The following is a 19126-nucleotide window of genomic DNA, read 5'->3' as shown; positions in this document are numbered from 1 at the left end:
TTTCCGTAGAATTACTTGTATAATATGTCAAACCCATAAGAAATAGTAAACAGTTCTAACGTCAAGTTAATCACAACAAGATCTCTTAAAATGGAAAATTATCAATCATTGGACCTAATAACTAAGAAACAACTCTCTCTAAGCCAGCAGAATATATATACTGCAGAAATTCAATACAATTAATCTTTGGTCATCACAAAGTGGCAGCTCAAACATCTGAAACTTTTCCTTCTTTAGGCAGCAATTTGTGGAGCTTTCATTCCAAATCCATGCTTTAACTTTTCGATTCTGTTTCCAAGGTGAAAATGATGTTAGAAATCTGAAGAAAAATGCTATTCGATGCACAAGAGTTTTTAAACATCTCCAAGGAGATGGTTTTATACTTCACTATTTTTTTTCTGTAGGGTATGCTACTATGCTGTATGCAAATAGTATGATATACTATTTCCATTGTATCTTCAGCAATAATACAAAGATGGCCCCTTAGTATTTTTGTTTTGTTCGGTTGGATACTCATTACTCGTACACCCGTAGATTAGATTACGTATACACATCTTGTGTATTTGCACGTAATCATTTTACAGGTACCATTCAATGCTCATATAACATGAGTATATTGTAACAATTGGCGGCCCTTAAGTAAAAACTTCCAAGTAAATGCAATGGACTTAAGACAACGTATGTGGGCTTTATCCTTGTTTGGACTTTTATCGTTCACACTGTACGACAACTGGTACAAGTGTCTGATATTAAATGTCGAAAAGTAAGTTTCGGGAGGCAATTATGACTTACGTAGGGGCAAGCTTGCCGAGGCTCTCCAGCTCTTGACCTGAGTTTTCCTCCACAACGGTTCCCGTAATCTCAATGATATAAGATTTATCTTTTGTTGTTGGAAGTCCTCTGCTAGCTAGTAAATCCAAGTCGTTGTGATGAAGTTCTCTCCCATTTACGAAAACGCCAGTATTTCCACCGGCACAATTCTTGGGCATGGGGTAGTTGAATTCTTCAATAGATGGCTGCAATATAAGTAAGTATCTTGGTTAATATATATGGGAAAGAGCGAGAAAATTGAAACTTCATTACTACTGAAAGAGAGATGAACATTTGTTCAAGAATATCTAACCGGAATTATGCCGAGACATGGCTGACCCATCACACCCCAAAATCCAGCTCGGACGTCATACCTGGAGTAAGGCAGACAAGAGAACCCATAAAGATATCATATCCAAATAGCCTACTCAAGTTTCCGCAAAAACTCCTATGTTAGGTCAAATTAGTCGCCTGCTCAAGTGTGACATTCCAAGTTTCAAACATATGACATGTATGAGCTTTTGAATCATTAAGTAGTTACAGAGAGAAAGTTCTCTTACTACAATTGGCAACAACATGACGACAAGGATGACAACAATAGGAATGAACACGAAACATATCTACAGAATGAATGCAAACTTTGCAACTTGAACAAGAAGAAAGTGGAAAAGGAAGATCTTACCAGTATTGACCAGGATGGATACGTCCAGCTTGCTTCTCCGCTTTCTTAACCAACCAATTTGGTATCGGCTTCCCATTCACCGAAACACTGGATACTTCATTCTCCTCAATGTGGTTAGATCTCGTGGCCTCTCTTAAGCCTTTCTTAATCAAACCCGCAAAGAATGACATACCACCTTTGCTATTCTTACTCTGATCTTCTTCTCTAGTTGCCTCGTTAGAATCCTGAGACGTCCCAGTATTCGAGTACTCATTGAACGAAACTTCCATCTCAGTTGCCAATGATGCATCTTTTAAAGAGTTCTGTCTAGAGGTAGACTTAATCTTACCCATCTCTTCTTGATTCATGTGTTTACTCTTGTTTCCCTTCTCGAGCTTGTCCACCAACCTCTGGTAAGAAGAATACTCAAAATGCTCACACAGAGACGATCCTGGAAGTGGTGGAACCACACGAGCGACTACACAATCCGGACTTCCCTCACCCTCTGATGTACTGGAAGACGGAGATGGAATATCGTGTAGCTTCTCTGCCTCACTTAAGTTCAACTTTGGGTTATGACCAGAATTATCATAATCTTCGGAATAAGAGTTGGTGATATCCCGATTAGCTTGACGATAAGAGTGTAAATTACCTTCTTGGATTGCCTCAAGGGGTTCGTCATTCGCCTCCAAGTAATTGTTTTCATTTTTAGTACATACAAGGTTCTTACTCTCCATCGAAATTGTAATAATAGTAGAACAAGCCCCACATTTCAGCTTCCGTTCTTTCCGTTCCATCTGCAGAAACTTTCTTGGCAGTTGCAACAATTGGAGGCAATTATAGCATGTCACGAATGGAGCACCACCCTCTACCGGGTAATAACGGCGCCCACTCCGCTTAGCTACAACTGGTCTTTCTACACGCCCACCACCAGCACTACCAAATTCTGAATCAAAATCAGTTGACATTCGTGCACGGGGATGTCGATGACGACGTAAGGGAGGAGGATTGGTATCTTCAGGATAATAAGCCTGTGGGCGAAAAGTCTCACGGCTCTCAGGATCATAGAACGTTGTTCTACTTGGCCCATTGAGGAACCTTCTATCTGTCGAAAGGGTAGGTTGGACTAGTGGTGGAATTTGGAAATGTTTGTTGTAGCATTGATAACAAGAGCAAGCAGGTTGGTGAAAGAAAGTATTGTTCGGGTAAACTGCGTCTCGATCAAAATCCATGTACCTTCCATGGTGGTAATCATGATAGGGTCCGTGTGGGAAACGGTCTGTTGGCTGATTTGGAACTCTTCCATGGATGGGAGGCCCATATGAATCATGGTATCCATGGATTTCAGTAGGAGTATGTATTGGATGATAGAAATTAGGCAAATCCAAATCAGGTCTGTTTGTTAGAGGAACTTGGTCATGACTACGGTCGAAATATAACGGCCTTCGAACATGTTCCTCAGGTACAAAAGGCCTCCGAGAAGCTCTAATTGATCCAGGCGAGTCCACAGGTAACCTAAAATCACGACCATCAGGTCCACCACACGGCTCAGGAAGATGACTTCTTCCATCAAAGAGAACTTTTTCTTTCGGTTCACCACTTACATTACAAGACTTCCTCAATTGATCTTGCAGCTCCTGAAGTTTCTGCAAGAGCTCAGCTCGATCTTGTTCATGATACTCGACTCTCCTTGACGCATTTGAATTGTTTGGGTTCAAATTTGATTCACCATATCGAGAATTAGACCCTGAGTTCGATATTGGTTCACCATAGCTATAATCACAACCCGATTTTTGGTAGTTTGATGGGCCTTCATCAGGACAAGTACTACTTAAAGTTCTAGCACCTTCATCGACAATTCTTTTCGTTCTTGAGTTCATGATTAAACCATCTCTTTTTGGATCTGATCTATAAGAAAGACTAGCAATTCCAGTTTGGGATTGGGGTTTCATCTCCCTAGTTTCCTTACTAGTATTCGCTTTCATGAATTCATCTTTATTCATGTTTATATTATGATCTTCAATGGGAGCTTTAGATGAACGTCGATATTTAGAACTATAACCAGTAGTACTAGTAGCCATGATTTCAGTTAGAAGTTCTCTTTTTTCAGTTAACCTAGAAGATAAAGAAGAAGAAGAACTAGAACTTGAATTTTCTTCTTTCTCTTTTCTCTGAGTATTATCAATATCCATACCATTAATCTTCCTGTCACAACTCTCTGTTTTTTCAAAACCCATTTTTTCTCTCTCTTCATTTGACTTCTCAGATGACCCATCATTTGAAATTGATTTCATTTTCACTGTATTACAACAAAACTAAGTTAGAGAGAGAAAGAGCTAGAGAGAGGGAGAGAGAGAGAGAGAAATGGGTTACCTTGAAGAGCAGTGCCACAACCACCACATTGATAAACAGGAATATCAGGGAGTTCAGGGAGAAGGTTATCACATTTAGGGCAACGAACAAGTCGAACTTGTGTTCCTTCCATCATTTTTAAAGAAACTAAAAAGATCAAAATGAGCCTATAAATGAACTTCAAACTGAAAATCTCTAAAAACCCACCATTTTTAAGCAACTAAAACTTCAAAATCAATTTACTTAGAAGAACTTAGAAGAAGAACCACCATTAAAGGGTTTTGAAGAAATGAGGAAAATGGGTAGGAAGAAATTTCAGAGTCCAAACTTTCTTAGTTGGGAAAAATCAAAAATGGGTAGGGAGAAATAGTACTAACAGAGATATTTCTTCTGTTTTTGGAGCTATTTTGTTGAAAATCAGAGTTATAGGACAGTCACGTTTTAAAGTCATGCAAAAGAAGGATTAAACCGAGGAAAGTTAGAGAGAGAGAGAGAGAGAGAGAGAGAGAAAATGGGGAGTTTTGGATGAACAAATAAAGAAAGTTAGCATTTGGACTACGAGAGAATCAGAAAAGTATTCTTTAAAGCTGAAAAAACATCATACCATTTGGACTGAGAGTTTTTCTTCTTCTTCTATTAATAATTATTATTGATTACAACAAAACAAAAAAGATCAAGATTACTCATCTAAGAGAAGAGGTACCTTGACTAATCTTATTTATTAGATTAATTAAGAAATTTTAAGAAACTAGTAGTAAACTCTAATTTAAGTATTTATATTATTGTCTAATTGTGAATTCAAACATGATCAATGATATTGTATTATGAGTTAATTCTTATATGCCCCTTAATTTTGCCAAGTTACTTTTTGCTCCTCATTTTATGACCATCTAAAAAATTGACTAACATTCATGTGAAAAATTTGTGTAAATTCCAACTTTATCCTCTACAATTATTTGTTTTGCTTCCTGAATACTCTCATTTTTCTATGCTTAAAGTTAAAAATAAAGAACAAATCTAGCCACAAGGAAGTCTATGAATTTCCACCCTTTCTTGATCACAACTCACAAGAGGGAAAGCTCTACCCTTTCTTCAGATGAAAGGAGAGTTGTCCTCTTCCTACAAGGGGAGCCTCAAAACCACTGATTTTTGGTGGTTCTTCAAGTGAAGAATATAGTGGAAAGATAGAAGAGAGTAAAGAGAGAGGTTGGAGAGAACATTAATTACTTGAGGAGGTTTAAAAATAAATATTTTTTCGTGGAGAGAACAAATAAAAGAACAAAGTATTAATTTCTTAGTCACAAAGTTACATGTAATATTAAAAAAGCCACCATATTTCAAGAATAAGACGAATGTCTAGTAAAATTAATGTAAATAGGTTATTAGCTCTTAAAATAATTGCTAATTAGTTTTTAGGTCATTGCGAACTTTTATTATTCCAAAAGCACAATTTCATAAACTTAATCATGTATGCTCTTTCTCACCTCTGATCAACTACCGTCTCTGTCTCTCTTATCTCTCATCATTTAACATCTCTCTGATCTTCTTCAATCTGCAATTCACACAGGAAGATTTGTTCGAATTCGATTTGAAGTCTAAACTTTTGCATTTTGTTAATGGGTTGTCTTTATTTCTCTTATCTTGGGGATCCAAAATCTTTCTGGAAGCAATTAAAATCTTCAAACTTCCCTTCATTACAGGCTTCTTTGGGTAAGCCATTGTTAAAAGAAGAGCTAAGTTATAATGAGTGTCGAGATTTGGGTGGGAGGGGAAGAGTTGTTTCGATGACGGAAACAATAGGAAAGTGGAAGAGTAGGATCAACTGATTGAGACTTGCCAATGAGATAAAAGAAGATATCAGAAAAATTTGTAGCAAGGGGTTTGTTAGGTTCAGAAGAAACAAAACTATTACGGTTTTAGATGAAGACGATCAATTAGGGATTTCAATTTGTGCAAAATAATAAGATTTTCGAGGTTTCTACTTTGTCCCCATGGTCGTTGGAGCAAATCGTGTTCGGCAGATAAACAAGATCGCACACGTTTTTTGCACACATACAAAAAATCCACACATGTTTTTCACACATGTACAAATTTTAGACCTAAGTTTTTTTTTTTTTGTTGGAATTGATTTTTGAAGTAGACCCCTTGATTTAATTATAATAAAAAAAAATGTGGTTTATATGCCTAAACTCCTCTTAAGTTAGAGTTGTTCTTAGAACTTAAATTGGAGTTGGTGAATGTATGAAAGTAAAAAATGTAATAAAGGTGGTCATAAATCAAAGAGGGAAAAAACATTGAGTTCCTAGGTTTTAGTACAAAGAGAAAATAGTGGTATAATTATGAAATATAACCTATGGTATTCCACAAATAAATTTGGGAAATGATAGAGTGACTTAGAAATTGGTACTTAGAGGGTGACATATTTCCTTATTTAGAAATAAAAGCGGTCCCCACCGTAGTCAAACTTTGAAAAAACCTTGTCTTTTAGTGATTCCACATCAGCTGGGCACTAAAATGCCCAAAAAATTTGGGCTCTCTAGCATCTCCCAATAAATTTACCCCTCAGGCTTAGCTTAGGAGGACCATTGGATCCCTTGTATACCTACTCAGCCACTCCTGGATGCAACTCCAAAGAAATTCTTAAACCTATTTTGAAGAAGAAAGAAATTCTTAAACCTACTCACAAGTAATAAGTATTACAAATGGTACTATACAGTACTGTTAGGGTTTTCCAAGTTAACAATTCATAACAAAAAGAAAGAATTAAAGGGTGGAAAAGCAAAAGAAAATTTCAGCCTTATTCAGATGTCAGAAGACACTTTTACTTCAAATAATATCTGAAGTTAATAAAGAGTATCAATTCTCCCTATTCCATTTCACTCTCTATAATTTTCCTTTTTAGGAAAATGATTTTGATTGGTAGTATGGTAGAAGCATTTTCTCACAGATTAACTTGAGAGTGAACTTCATCAAAAAAAAAAACTTGAGAGTGATCAAAGACATTCATATATTTCCATAGAAATAATGTTAATTGACATGTTTCAAAACAAATTGTTTACGAAGACGATACATGAAATTTTTGAACAGATATCTTCCAAGATTTTTGTTCCTATATTTTTTCTATATTAAAGTTTAGAGGAGGTCTACCTATGGTCTAATGTATGTTGCATTCAAAAGTATACCAGCATAATTAAACATCTAACGCAAAATTTCTAATATCTCTTTATGCATTTATTATCTACGCTCAGTTGTGAGTGAAAAGTTGGAAAATCTCACAAAATGGTGAAGTTGGTTGGTAGTCTACGACTAAAGTGGATGATGTGTAAAAGAGGAAAGTGATAAACAAATAGATAAGCTTTCGTTTTCTCTATTATAACGTTTTCTCAAAAAGAAACTCTTCAAATAATAACTAATCTTTTGCGAATTTCTCTTTATTCTGAAGAAAAAAAAGAAAAATTAATCGGAAATATCAAAACTCGTAGATACAAAAATGAAAACTTATAACAATTATATAATATTTATTTGTGAAGTTTAGTTATTTACAATAAGTTTTTGTTTGGGGCTAATAAAAATTTCCTGAATTTTCTAGTCCTATCCAGTCTTCATTCAAGTGGAGGATATTAAAGAAGAAAGTGAAAGACAAATAAAGCTTTTGTTCATTTTTATTTTTCACTTTATTCCTAACGTTTAAAGCTTGAATTTGGCTGTTCTCAAAAGAAGTGAAATAACTCTTCCTTATTTCAACACTCTTCCCCTTTTCTTTCTTTTGAATGGAATATGTTCCTCCAATTTCTTTCTTTTTCTACTATCATGGATTCCAATCTCATAAGTTTACTTTCCAACAGTAAAGACATATCTGAATAAAGCTAAAAATAGGTATGTTGTTGCTATAACACCTCTATTGCTTAAGATCAAGCACAAAAAAGTTGGGGAAGTGTTAAAGGCGCCTCCAACGAGTGTAAAACTCTCCCTCAAATTTGTGTTTAGGGAGACGCCTATAACAATAAAAATATCATAATAACATTCTTTTTCCTTGAGACCCATCTAGACGTAAGAGGCAACTACGAGATTCAGAAGTTGATATGCATTTAACTAATACGAGCTCGTATTTTCCTTAGTGACATCAGTTTCTTAGATCAAAGGCCAAAAAATTATGTTATTAGTAACTTCCATTTGGAAGGTAACTTCTCACTGAAGGAGGAGGGAAGCTACACCTTATAGAATGCAACCTTATCCTTCAATTCTTTTTTAGAGCGTATAGTTGTTGAAATAATACAAAAGAGTTTAAGGATGAGGTAATGAGAGTGACAAATGTCAAATGGTTACGTTTGCAAATACTTGAGAAAATCGGAAACTACCCGCTTTAAAAGTAAAAAAAAAAGTGAACATCGTTATTGACCTTTTTTTTTTTTGTTGAATAAACATCGTTATTGACCTTGATATAGAGTTTTTAAGACGAATGCCCTTAGCATGTATGTAGGTGACACTTAAACTAGACCAAATTGATATCATTAAATGGAAAGAATTGTCCCAAAACAATATTTATTTTCTCCTGTGAAACTTAAGTATTGGACATTGTTGTTGTAAGGAACTATATGGTTAAAAAGTGGAGCTACAACATATAATCATGAATAAATACATGGTTGGAATAAGTAACAATGAAGTACTTTTTCATCTTTAGTTAATGTTATTTGATTATGTATAAATACATCATGAATAAATACATGAATTAACTAAGCCTAATAATTGTCTTCGTTAAAGACATCTTCGATCTTTAATACCATAAAAAGGCCTGTAAGGTTCATTTTATTTACACCCTTTAACACTGTTGGTGCCAAAATTTGACTTCTTGGAACCAGTCAAGATGTTGAAACTGCTACATTGAATTCCGATATACTCCTCATGATCAGCGGGACGAAACCTACAAAAAACCCGGAAACTAGTCCGACGCTCAAGACAATCAGGTTCACCTTACAGTTAAAATATTGCGTATCTAAACCCGAATTTATGGAGTTGTGACTTACTCGTAGATTGTGGTTTTGTCCGCTTTAAGACAAGATGATAATTATGTTTCCATAAATTAAATTTTCAGTTACGTTAGTTTCCGACAAATATTATTAATTTATATGTTTTATTTATAAATTAAAATATAGATATCTATAAAATAAAAACAGAAGGGAAAACGATGATTGGGTCAATCATCCTTTTTTAATAAAAGATATTGTCATTTCATCAAAAAAATAAATAAAAGATATTGTCTAGAAGCCCTTCTCAAAATTTAAAATATAGTTCTTCTTAGAAATAAAATAATCAATTTAAAGAAGAAAAAAATAACTGTTTCCTTATAAAAAAATAACTAATTTAAGAAAAACGAAACAAAAGAGGGTTAAAAAAAATAAATTAAAATCTCTCTCAATAAAATAATAACTAATTTAAAAAAAATGAAACAAAAGAAAATACTAACACTAAAAAATTATGGTATCGAGAATATAGCAACATTAAATATGGAAAGTCGGGAGAAATTAGGGTTAGAATTTCGACACATTTGTGTCTGTGCCCATGGGCACGGGATATACCCTAGTCTAAATAAAAATGGAACATAATCACCGATTCAATATAAAGACATAACCTTTCGAGCATAATGACTTAGGGACTTGAAGTAACGACTTAAAATTAATTTTGGAACTACAAACAATTTATTAAGTACTCAAATATAAATCAAAAAGTAAATAAGTCTAAAATTTTGCATTCAAGAAAGTAAAATGGTCAAACCTAAAATTTTGGAAGAATGAATAGTTCCTCTTGCCATAACCCTTTACCTTTCTGTTAGTAGTTTTGTTATCCCCTATTCATAGTTTTTAGAGTTTCTATGCGGAGAATCAAGAAAATTGGAAGATTGGGAACTTCCTTACTTTATCACTAGTTTCCTTACTGTTGTAATTCTTAGTGTTGGTCTAAATGCTAAACCTGATCTTACTATCGAAACTTGGACACACCAAAAAGCTCTAGAACGTCTTCAGAATCAGCAGATCGTTCTCTCATCTACAACTGCTAATGATTCTAATTGATTCCGATGAAGTATAGTGTTTTGGTGGTTTTCCAGTGATTTTCCAATGGTGATGGTGGGGGTCTGTTTTGTGGTATGAGATGGTGGTGGTTTTATGGTTTGGTTCGTGGTGGTTTCCTGGTAGTAACGGTGGTTTCTTCGTATTGGCGAAGGTTTTTCAGTGGTGGCGGCGGTTTCCCGGTGATGGCGGTGGTGGTTCCTTTGTTTGGGGGAAATTTAAGTCTAAGTAAAATATCTTTGTCGATCTTTAGGGTCTTTTCATTCTCGATCTTGAGGATCTTTTCATTGTCTAGCCTTTAGGGTCTTTGCATTTAGTTTTGTCTTGTTATTCCTTTCCCTTCATGAGGCACTTTACTTTCGAAAGTTCTGTGTAGTACTTTACTTAAGTAACTCTCATGTAGTTCTCAGAGGAATTAAAATTCTCAAACCAAGTAATATTGTGGATCCTAAAAAGGCACAATTTCGTTTGTTCCAAATTTATAGAGATTTAAAGCACCATGGAGTGATCCTCCTCCAAAACTTGTACTTTTTAGATATTTTGGAGTTTTAGCACTTCCAAACTCTATATCACTATAATTTAGAGATTTGTGAATAGGCATATCTCTAGACACAGAGATCTAGACAATTAACATGTTTTTGGTCTCCAGTAACTATATAATTTATATTTGAGTCGCTCATGTGTTTTATAAATTGACATTTATGACTCTTTGTACTTGTATTCTAATTAATTAATGATATTATTTAATTAATTAATTATAAATTAGTATAACTAAAATTGCATTCATAAAAGTAAAATATAAAAGCAAATGATAAATTATACCATATCGTCTCTCACAATTTAATCGTTTTTCTTAGACGAAACATCACCCAGTTTCTCCCATAAATGTTCAACCAAAGAAGGTAGAGAAGGTGAAGTCTCTGGAAGAAAGTCGCCCGCCAGAGATTCTTCAGTCGATTTTTTAGGTTGAATAAAGTGAGGAGGAAGAGAATGATGAGTGCAGGTGAGTTGGATAAAAATAAAACACAATTACAAAAATGTCATGAGGGTACAATTGAAAGGATAACACAATTTAGGGGTCACACTAAATTTCCAACACAATTAGAGGTCAAGCCCTCCAATTAATCACAACTTGAGGGCTTGAATAAAATTAACTGTAAATAAAAATAATGTGAGGGTAAGAAATCGCGGGTCAAGAGGTCAGCTGGACCGGGTCGTTGACTGGAAGTCGAACCTCCACCTGTTAATAATTTTGCGGTCACCGACGACATCCTTGGGCTCAACCTGTGACAAAAGAGACAGGAACGCACGCGACCGTAAGTCCCCTGGGACACCGGGATGGTGCTGGCCTAAGGGGGCTCCGACGATCAAGTCAGTAAGCTTGCAAGAGAAATAATATGTACGTGGATATTAACCTTGGAATGTTACCGTTGGTTGGTGTCGGAGTTTAGGTACAGCTTCTAGAGTGGCCGGAGCTCGCTCTCTACGGATTGACTGACTTGTTGGAGAGAGGTTATGAGGTCTATCCCTGGCTAAGGCAATCCTCGTAAATGTGGTGAAGTAAGGAAGGTCTGACCTCTAGGAGAGATAAAGTGGCTTGCTTATGCTTTAATCGTCAGGAGAGAGAAAAGTAGGTCGTCCTCTCTGGATGAGTGGTTGTCAGGAGAGATAAAAATAAGTCGTCCTCCTTTGAATGTAGGTTGATCTTCTTTGAGGAGCGGTCGTCAGGAGAGAGAGAGATATGTGTCGACCTCCTTTTGATTAGTCGTATGTGGTTCAATGGATGTTTGATTAGTCGATCACAGAGAAAGAATAGGACGATAGTAATAGTGGGGGTGTCGTAGATGATTGATTGGTCCCTCTGTATGAGAGAGAAAATGATGGGGTGCACTCGATGATCGTGGATCGAGTGCCCTAACGTGAGGTTGGATGATACTATTGAGTCTGTACTCGATGTGTTTGCCTGGGATCGGATGATCTGTATCATCTTCTTCTTGGTCCTTTTATAGAGTCTTCGATCGACTGCTACTCGGTGATGAGTTGTCATCTTTAATGGTGGTAACGCATGAGTTGTCACCATTAATATGGATTCTGTAACCCCTGACGGATATATCTGGGATATTGTCATCTTGAATGACCGTAACGTCTCTCCAACAGAAATACGGCAGGAGGTCCGTTAAGTATTTGAGGGCGGACCTCTTTATCCAGAGCTGGATGTGCTTTCGTACTTAGGTTGTTGAGGAGGCGAGGGTGGACCTCTTCCTCCAGGGCTGGAAGTGCTTCAATATTTCAGCCTGGTAAGGGGGCGAGGGCGGACCTCTTCCTCCAGGGCTGGTAGTGCTTCTTTACTTTGGCGTTACTTAGGAGCACTCGAAGGTAAATGAGTCGGGCCCATTAGCCCTTAGTTCATGGGCTTGATCACCAAGTAAGCCCATTAATCATGAATTTCTCGGGGCACTCCTGGTGACGTATTTTGGCCCATACAAATAATAAGTTGATAAATTTAAAATTAATAAAACAATAAAGTTGTCAATGTAGAGACTTAGAGCATCTCCAATGCAAGACTCAAGAAAAACTCTAAAAATTCTATGTGTCAAGTGTGAAAAAAGGATCTCTAAATGGTCTCTTTCCTATTTGGCCATTTAGAGACACTCTATTGCAAAACCTTCTCCAATGTGACACGCAAGAGAAACTCTAAAAACTTATATTTTGGTTTAAAACTAATTGATTTGCTTATGTGGTACTTAGAGTTCTTCAAGAGGACACTCTAAATTTAGAGTGTCCTCTTACGGATCTCTAAAATAAATCTTGACACATCACTTTAGAGATTAATGTTGAGTTTTGCATTGGAGATGGATTTTAAAGAAAAACTCTAAAAAATCCTATGTGGCACTCTAAGATTCAGAGTTTGAGTGTTGCATTGGAGATGCTCTTAATAGTGATGAGTGGGGAAAATGGTTATTTGGGTTCAAAATATTATTAAAATAACTAAAAACACCTAAATCTTTTCCTATTAAGTAGAAGTTATCAAAATATTATCGGTAATGGGAGATGCTAGAGTGCCCAAATTTTTGGGCATTTTAATGCCCAGCTGATGTGGAATCACTAAAAGACAAGGTTTTTTCAAAGTTTGACTACGATGGGGACCGCTTTTGTTTCTAAATAAGGAAATATGTCACCCTCTAAGTACCAATTTCTAAGTCACTCTATCATTTCCCATTGGTAATAATAGGTCAAGTTTAAAATAATTTTGATATTTACTGTTATAAGGTCATTTTCTAATTATTTTGTTCCCAATATACTCTTGTCCATTAAATTACTTTCTCTCTCAAGAAACCCAAATTTTTTCTATAATTTTTCTTCTTTCTTCCTTCTTCTGGGAATCCTTCTCTTCTTCTTCGGGCTTAGTATTATTTTCCAAATCAAATATGTCGAATTTGGAAAGCCGACAGCAAAATTACCTCCAAATGGGCAAAGTCAGGTTAGTTTATGTATTAAAAGTCCTGCGTTTTTTATAAAATTCGAAATGGTATTTGTTGTGCTCGATTTCATAGCATGATTCGTCGAGGGCTTTAGTTGTTCCTGAGTTTGCTTTTGAAAGTTTAGGGCTGAAAGATAATGGGTTCAGATGTTGAAAGATAACGGTATTAAAAAAGTGAAGCTTTTTTATGCTGATGATTCAACAATGAGTGTTTTAGTTGGTACTCAGATTGAAGTAATGGTTGCTATCCCTAATGATCAACTTACTTCTATGAATGATTATGATAGAGCTAAACAATGGGTTAGAAGAAATTTTACTTGTTATAACTTTAAAGGAAGTGTAAGCATCAAGTAAAGATTCTATCTTTTCTTTCTTCTTTACATTTTTTCCCTTTTTTTTGAATCAAAGAAGTTAAGTTTTGTTGTTATCAAGGTTAGATAGATTTGATTTTCATATTGCCATCAATCTAGGGTTCATAGTCTTTATGATATCATGGGAATCTAATTCATTATTAAACTCATATACAGATCACAAACTAACGTTGGTTTCTCATAGGTTGTTGATATGATAATCACTTAGCAAGTTACTGATTTTGTTGTTCATAAATGCTTTCGATATTTGTACTACTATTGGCAAATAAGTGATCAACTGCTCAATTTGCTAATGTCTCTGCCACGTAATAACGTGTTTTTATTCGTAGTACAAGACTATTGTTCCAGCCTAATTCACAACCCAAATTTACTTAGTTATAAAGTTGTATATCATTCGAATTTTGTCGGAGAGTTACGTTTGTTTCTTCATGTTTCTGATTCAATTTCTTCATCCAGGAATGCGTTTGTAAAAACTCGACCAAATAACTCAAAGAAGCCTCAACAGAAAACAACTTGATTGTCGCACATGCAAACGCAGTTTGTAAAATCGTAAATGCAAACTCAGTTTGCAATATTGCAAATCCAAACACATGTTTGCAGTTTACAGATTGTTGCAAACATGTTTGCAGAAAAACGTGATCAGATTTTTTTTTGAGTTAATTCCGAAATAGCCCCCTACTTTGTGACCAGCTTCCTTTATGGCCCCATATTTTCTGTAAATTCAAATTTGACCCCCTATTTTCATGTAAATGTCATAACTACCCCTCTCATTAATATAATTTTAAAATAAATTTAGTTAGAAAATTTTCTCTCCACCTCACTTCCACCTTTACCACACATGTCTCTCTACCTCACCTCTTTCTTCTCCGACGAAGGTCGCCGGCCGGCAACCTTCAACATAAAAAAAAAAAAAAATTTTTTTTTTAAACTCTCATCTCTCTCTCTCTCTCTCTCTAAAAAAAAAGAAAAAAAAAAACTCCCTTCTCTCTCTCTCAATATTCCGGCGAAGGGGGGTTCCCCTTCGCCGGAAAAACCAGACCTTGAAGGTCTGGTTTGAACCAGATCTGGTCTGGTTTGAAACCAGACCGGGATCTGGTTTAAACAACCAGAACTCGGTCTGGTTGATGAAACCAGATTCCGGTCTGGTTTTTCCGGCGAAGGGGAACCCCCCTTCGCCGGAATATTGAGAGAGAGAGAAGGGAGTTTTTTCTTTTCTTTTTTTCTTTAGAGAGAGAGAGAGAAAGAGGAGAGTTTAAAAAAAAAAAAAAAAAAAATTATGTTGAAGGTCGCCGGCAGGAAAATTTTCCGGCCGGCGACCTTCGTCGGAGAAGAAAGAGGTGAGGTGGAGAGAGAGACATGTGTGGTGGAGAGGGATGTGAGGTGGAGAGAGATATTTCCTAACTAAATTTATTTTAAAATTATATTAATGGGAGGGGTAGTTATGGCATTTACATGAAAATAGGGGGTCAAATTTGAATTTACAGAAAATAGGGGGCCATAAAGGAAGCTGGTCACAAAGTAGGGGGCCATATAGGAATTAACTCTTTTTTTTTTTTGAAAAATATATTGAAAGTGGATCTTGTTAGAAAGCTAATGAAAAACCATTTCTAAATATATAATTTTTATAGAAATCCGACATCTCAAACAAAAGTTATATCGATTTAAAGAGCAAAGAAAAATAAAAGAATTTAGTTACACAAAATGACAAAAAAAAATATTTTAGTATTTCCACACTTTTTAACCTAAACAATAATCTTCAAATGTTTTGTGTTTTTCTACTCATTTTCAATATTATTTGTGGCATTTCTAGAGATTATCCCTAGGTGAAACTCTATATATGGAAGAAAAATATAAAGACTATGGTGCTGTTTGTTTTTTTATTTATGTCTGAATCTGAATTTGCTGAATCTGAATTTGCTAAACTGAATTTGCTGAATAGGTTTACAAGTTAGAATGTTTGTTTTTCGATCTGAAATATTAGGTCTGAAAATTAATCTTTTACATTTATACCCTTATGAGTAAATGATCAATTCCTAACACAAACTAGAAACTCAAATTTTTTTTCCCAAAAAATTATACTAATAAAGTTTCTTTTCTTTGCTTTTCTTTTCTTTTCCTAAAACATCCCAAAGAGACTCCCAACTACAATCCAATAAAAAAAAATATTCTCAACTCATTCATATTCTCCATTATTCATATTCTGTCACAGTAGATGAGCCAATTCAAACAGCAAAATACTTACTACCTAAATACTACTAATTACTGTGGTACTCCTAGACACAATTGAGTATAATTTTTTGTTTATATAGAAAAGTTACTGAGGAGCCAATTCAGTGAACACATCAAACTCTCTGTGTAGTCGATGACTGAAATCGTAGTCCGGTACCATGCCTTCCCAGCTGGCCTTCTTGTCCTAAGCTCCTACAAATTGAATAACAAGATATACTCATTTAGCAAAAACATAATTGACAAACAAAAGCATATCTAAGCTGCATGGACTAGCTGCTTTATTCAATTTCGATCCTACTTAAGCTGCATGGAAAAGCATATCTATGCTGCATGGAAAAGCATATCTAAGCTACACCACAGTTTCATTGCTCTTGTGGATATCAGTTAATACTACTTTTGTCCCTTTTGCTCTACACAGTTTCTCATCCTTACATCTTACCTATTCAAATTAAAAATGTATCCCTTTAATAAATAGAGAAGTAAGCAAAAGTACAGACATGAAAGCAGGCACCACAGCCAATGCCATATCTAAAGAGGGAAGGAACACCAGCTGCAAGATACCCATTATCCAAACTAGGTAGTCCCAGTGGTTCCTTAACTTTTTTTGTGTTGCAGGACATTTATACTTCTCTGATAGCTTCTTCCCTATCTTTTCCCATGAAGAAGGTTTTAGCGAAGACCCTAAGTAGCCTGCACTGTTAACTTCTTCTATACACCAGATAATAAAATCTTTCCTATACTCGGGGGTATTTCTAAATGTAACTTTTCCCATGCTTGATCCATCATTAGTAGAGTTCTCTTCTATATCATGTTTCTCTTTTGTATTACCTCCCGTCGTTGAAAATTGGTCATCCATACCTTAATTAGCCAAAAAACCTATGATTTATAATACTACAAACATTAAATTGGTGATCTTGTGAAAGTACAATCTGGATAACAGTAAAAACACCATTTCAAGTTTCAAGCATCTCTTCATGAATAAATCATAAATTGGTTCCATACATGAAAGAGACACTTTGCTAGTTCCAACCTTTCTGTTTGCCACAGAACTACTTGCATAAGAACACAAATTTGACGTGAAATAGATAACAAACTCGGTAAGCCTTTGGCGAGAGTATAAAGCCAAATTAGTTTGTCAATTTCAGTTTCAATCCCACTTTGGTCTTAAAGTTAATAAGTGGCATACCCAAGTACCCAACTACTTATCTTGGTAAGCTCCTTTGTATTAACTAGGAGGCTGTTTCATTTTTGCACTTTAAGTATTTGTTTCTGCACTTAATATGTAAGTGCAAACTTGGAGCTTACAATTTTTGACCTAGTTTCTGAGAGATGAATACTTATTAAAGTGGTGAAAAAACAACACCTTTGTTCAAGAAATGTGAGAATTACTAATAACTTAATAGAGAGATATCACCAATTAAACCCTAATAACTCAATAGAGAGATATCACCAAGGCAATGTCATGGTTCATAGAGTCCATCGTGTGTGTGTGTGTGTCTATATGTATACAACACACACAGAGTGCAACATTGGCAACAAAATTCACCTTATACAAACATCATCAAGCAAAATACTCAAAGCATAAAAGAGAATAACTCATGGTTTTATAACAAATCTTAACTCATGGTTTTATAACAAATCTTAACTCAAAGCAAAATACTCAAATCTTCTTTCTTATTGAGTTCTGATTCAAATAACTCATGGTTTTATAACAAATTGCATTTTCCAAATACATTTCAGATGGAAATCAAATTATGGTAAGTTATAATCATGTAGATGGTATTTAACATGAAGGGTAGTGGATCAAATTAACCATAACTCACTATAAACAGGAAATAAGATATATAAAGACTAATTAATCTCAAGTCAAAACAGGCATAATCCAACACAGTCAAAACCCCAAAACAAGGCTGAAATCAATGATATCATCATCATCATCATCAAACACATAAACATAAAGGGAAAGAAAAACAAAGGGTAGTCTTCAACCAAAAGAGAAGAAGAAAGAAAAGAATCTCCCATACCAAAAAAAAGAAGAAGATTATTTTCTTCAATAATTCAGTCTGATTCAGAAGTCACCCATTAAAGAGAAGAAGAAAGAAAAGAATCTCCCATAGCAGAAATTTGAACTTTCTAGAGAGAGAAAATTACCTGAGAAAGCAATCAGCAGCTGGAACTCCTCTCGCCAGGAACCCTAGGGTTTTCGTGAAGAAGCCGAGAAGAGAAGAAACTCGTTTCTGGTTTTGATTTCTAATTTTTTAAGAGGGCTAAATTCGTCATTTTATCAATTTCAGAAGGTGCCCACAATTTTCAGACTTGTTTTGAAGTCTGAAAATATGTGGACTTATTTCAGCCGAATTCAGATGTTAGGACTATTCAGACATCGTTTCAGATTTTGTCAAAAAAAAAAACAAACGTCTGAAATCTGAATTGAGGACCAATTCAGATTTCAGATCTGAATTAATAAAAAAACAAACAGCACCTATGTCTAGGGGTGGGAAAAAGATCCGGAAGACCGCTATCCGACCCGTTCGACCGAGATAAAAAGTGTCCATGGACACCCGATGGTCATAACGGTCAGTGTCCGACCGGCCCGAAAGAATTGGCGGACGGTCACGGTCAAAATTCTATGTCGAAGGACCGACCGCTGACCGACCAGTACGAGTGACCGAATAGGTTGACCGACTAAACTGTCCTCATTTTTAGAAGTTGACTGTTGAATTTTATAGACATATGAATATATGATGATCGTTGGCTATAGTCATATAGTCCTCTGGAAGACCAAACATTAGTGCATGACTTAATTATATCTTGTCAAATGATGATCCACTGTGTTTTTTCTTTTTTATATTTACTTTTGATTTCTTGGCTAAACATCTTCATTTGTAAGTAATTTTGTTTGTGGTAATAAAAAAAAAGTTCTGAATTAAGTAAATTTATTGGAAAGTCCGAACCGAGACCGTCCGGTGTCCGACTGGATCGGTAAAATAAACGGTCTTGGACGGTCAATGGACAAAGAATTCTTGAGAGTGACCGTCCGAGTCCGCCCGAGTAAATAGGTGGTCACCAACAGTTTATGTCCGAGTCGACCGGTTCGATGAAGTTAGAGTCCGATACCGACCGGTCCGGACCGATTCCCACCCCTACCTATGTCGAT

The 19126-nt window shown here is 35.5% G+C and overlaps 1 protein-coding gene across 1 annotated transcript; it reads right to left on the bottom strand.

Moving 5' to 3' along the window:
- On the bottom strand, nt 1–4483 carry LOC147544748 (uncharacterized). The gene is made up of 5 exons (XM_086674114.1): nt 3845–4483; nt 1493–3770; nt 1124–1184; nt 793–1016; nt 1–288 (listed from the first exon to the last, which is right to left on the bottom strand). The coding sequence occupies exons 1-5, from the start codon at nt 3957–3959 to the stop codon at nt 234–236; spliced, it is 2733 nt and encodes a 910-aa protein (XP_086530240.1). The 5' UTR covers nt 3960–4483; the 3' UTR covers nt 1–233.
- Between the last annotated feature and the right edge of the window lie 14643 nt (nt 4484–19126).

The sequence above is a fragment of the Eschscholzia californica genome, unplaced genomic scaffold, assembly GCF_041429995.1.
Source record: "Eschscholzia californica isolate CP2 unplaced genomic scaffold, dmEscCali1.0.p SCAF_4, whole genome shotgun sequence".
Classification (NCBI taxonomy): Eukaryota; Viridiplantae; Streptophyta; class Magnoliopsida; order Ranunculales; family Papaveraceae; genus Eschscholzia; species Eschscholzia californica.
The sequence above is the reverse complement of the archived record's forward strand: the minus strand, read 5'-3'. Positions and strand labels throughout refer to the sequence as shown.

What these genes read in the sequence shown, in the direction of transcription:
- LOC147544748 (XM_086674114.1), bottom strand. Translation starts at nt 3,959, where the DNA reads ATGATGGAAGGAACACAAGTTCGACTTGTTCGTTGCCCTAAATGTGAT. An exon ending in TTGTGGCACTGCTCTTCAAG is followed by an intron (nt 3,771 to 3,844) that starts GTAACCCATTTC and finishes GTTGTAATACAG; the next exon opens with TGAAAATGAAATCAATTTCA. An exon ending in ATCCATCCTGGTCAATACTG is followed by an intron (nt 1,185 to 1,492) that starts GTAAGATCTTCC and finishes GCCTTACTCCAG; the next exon opens with GTATGACGTCCGAGCTGGAT.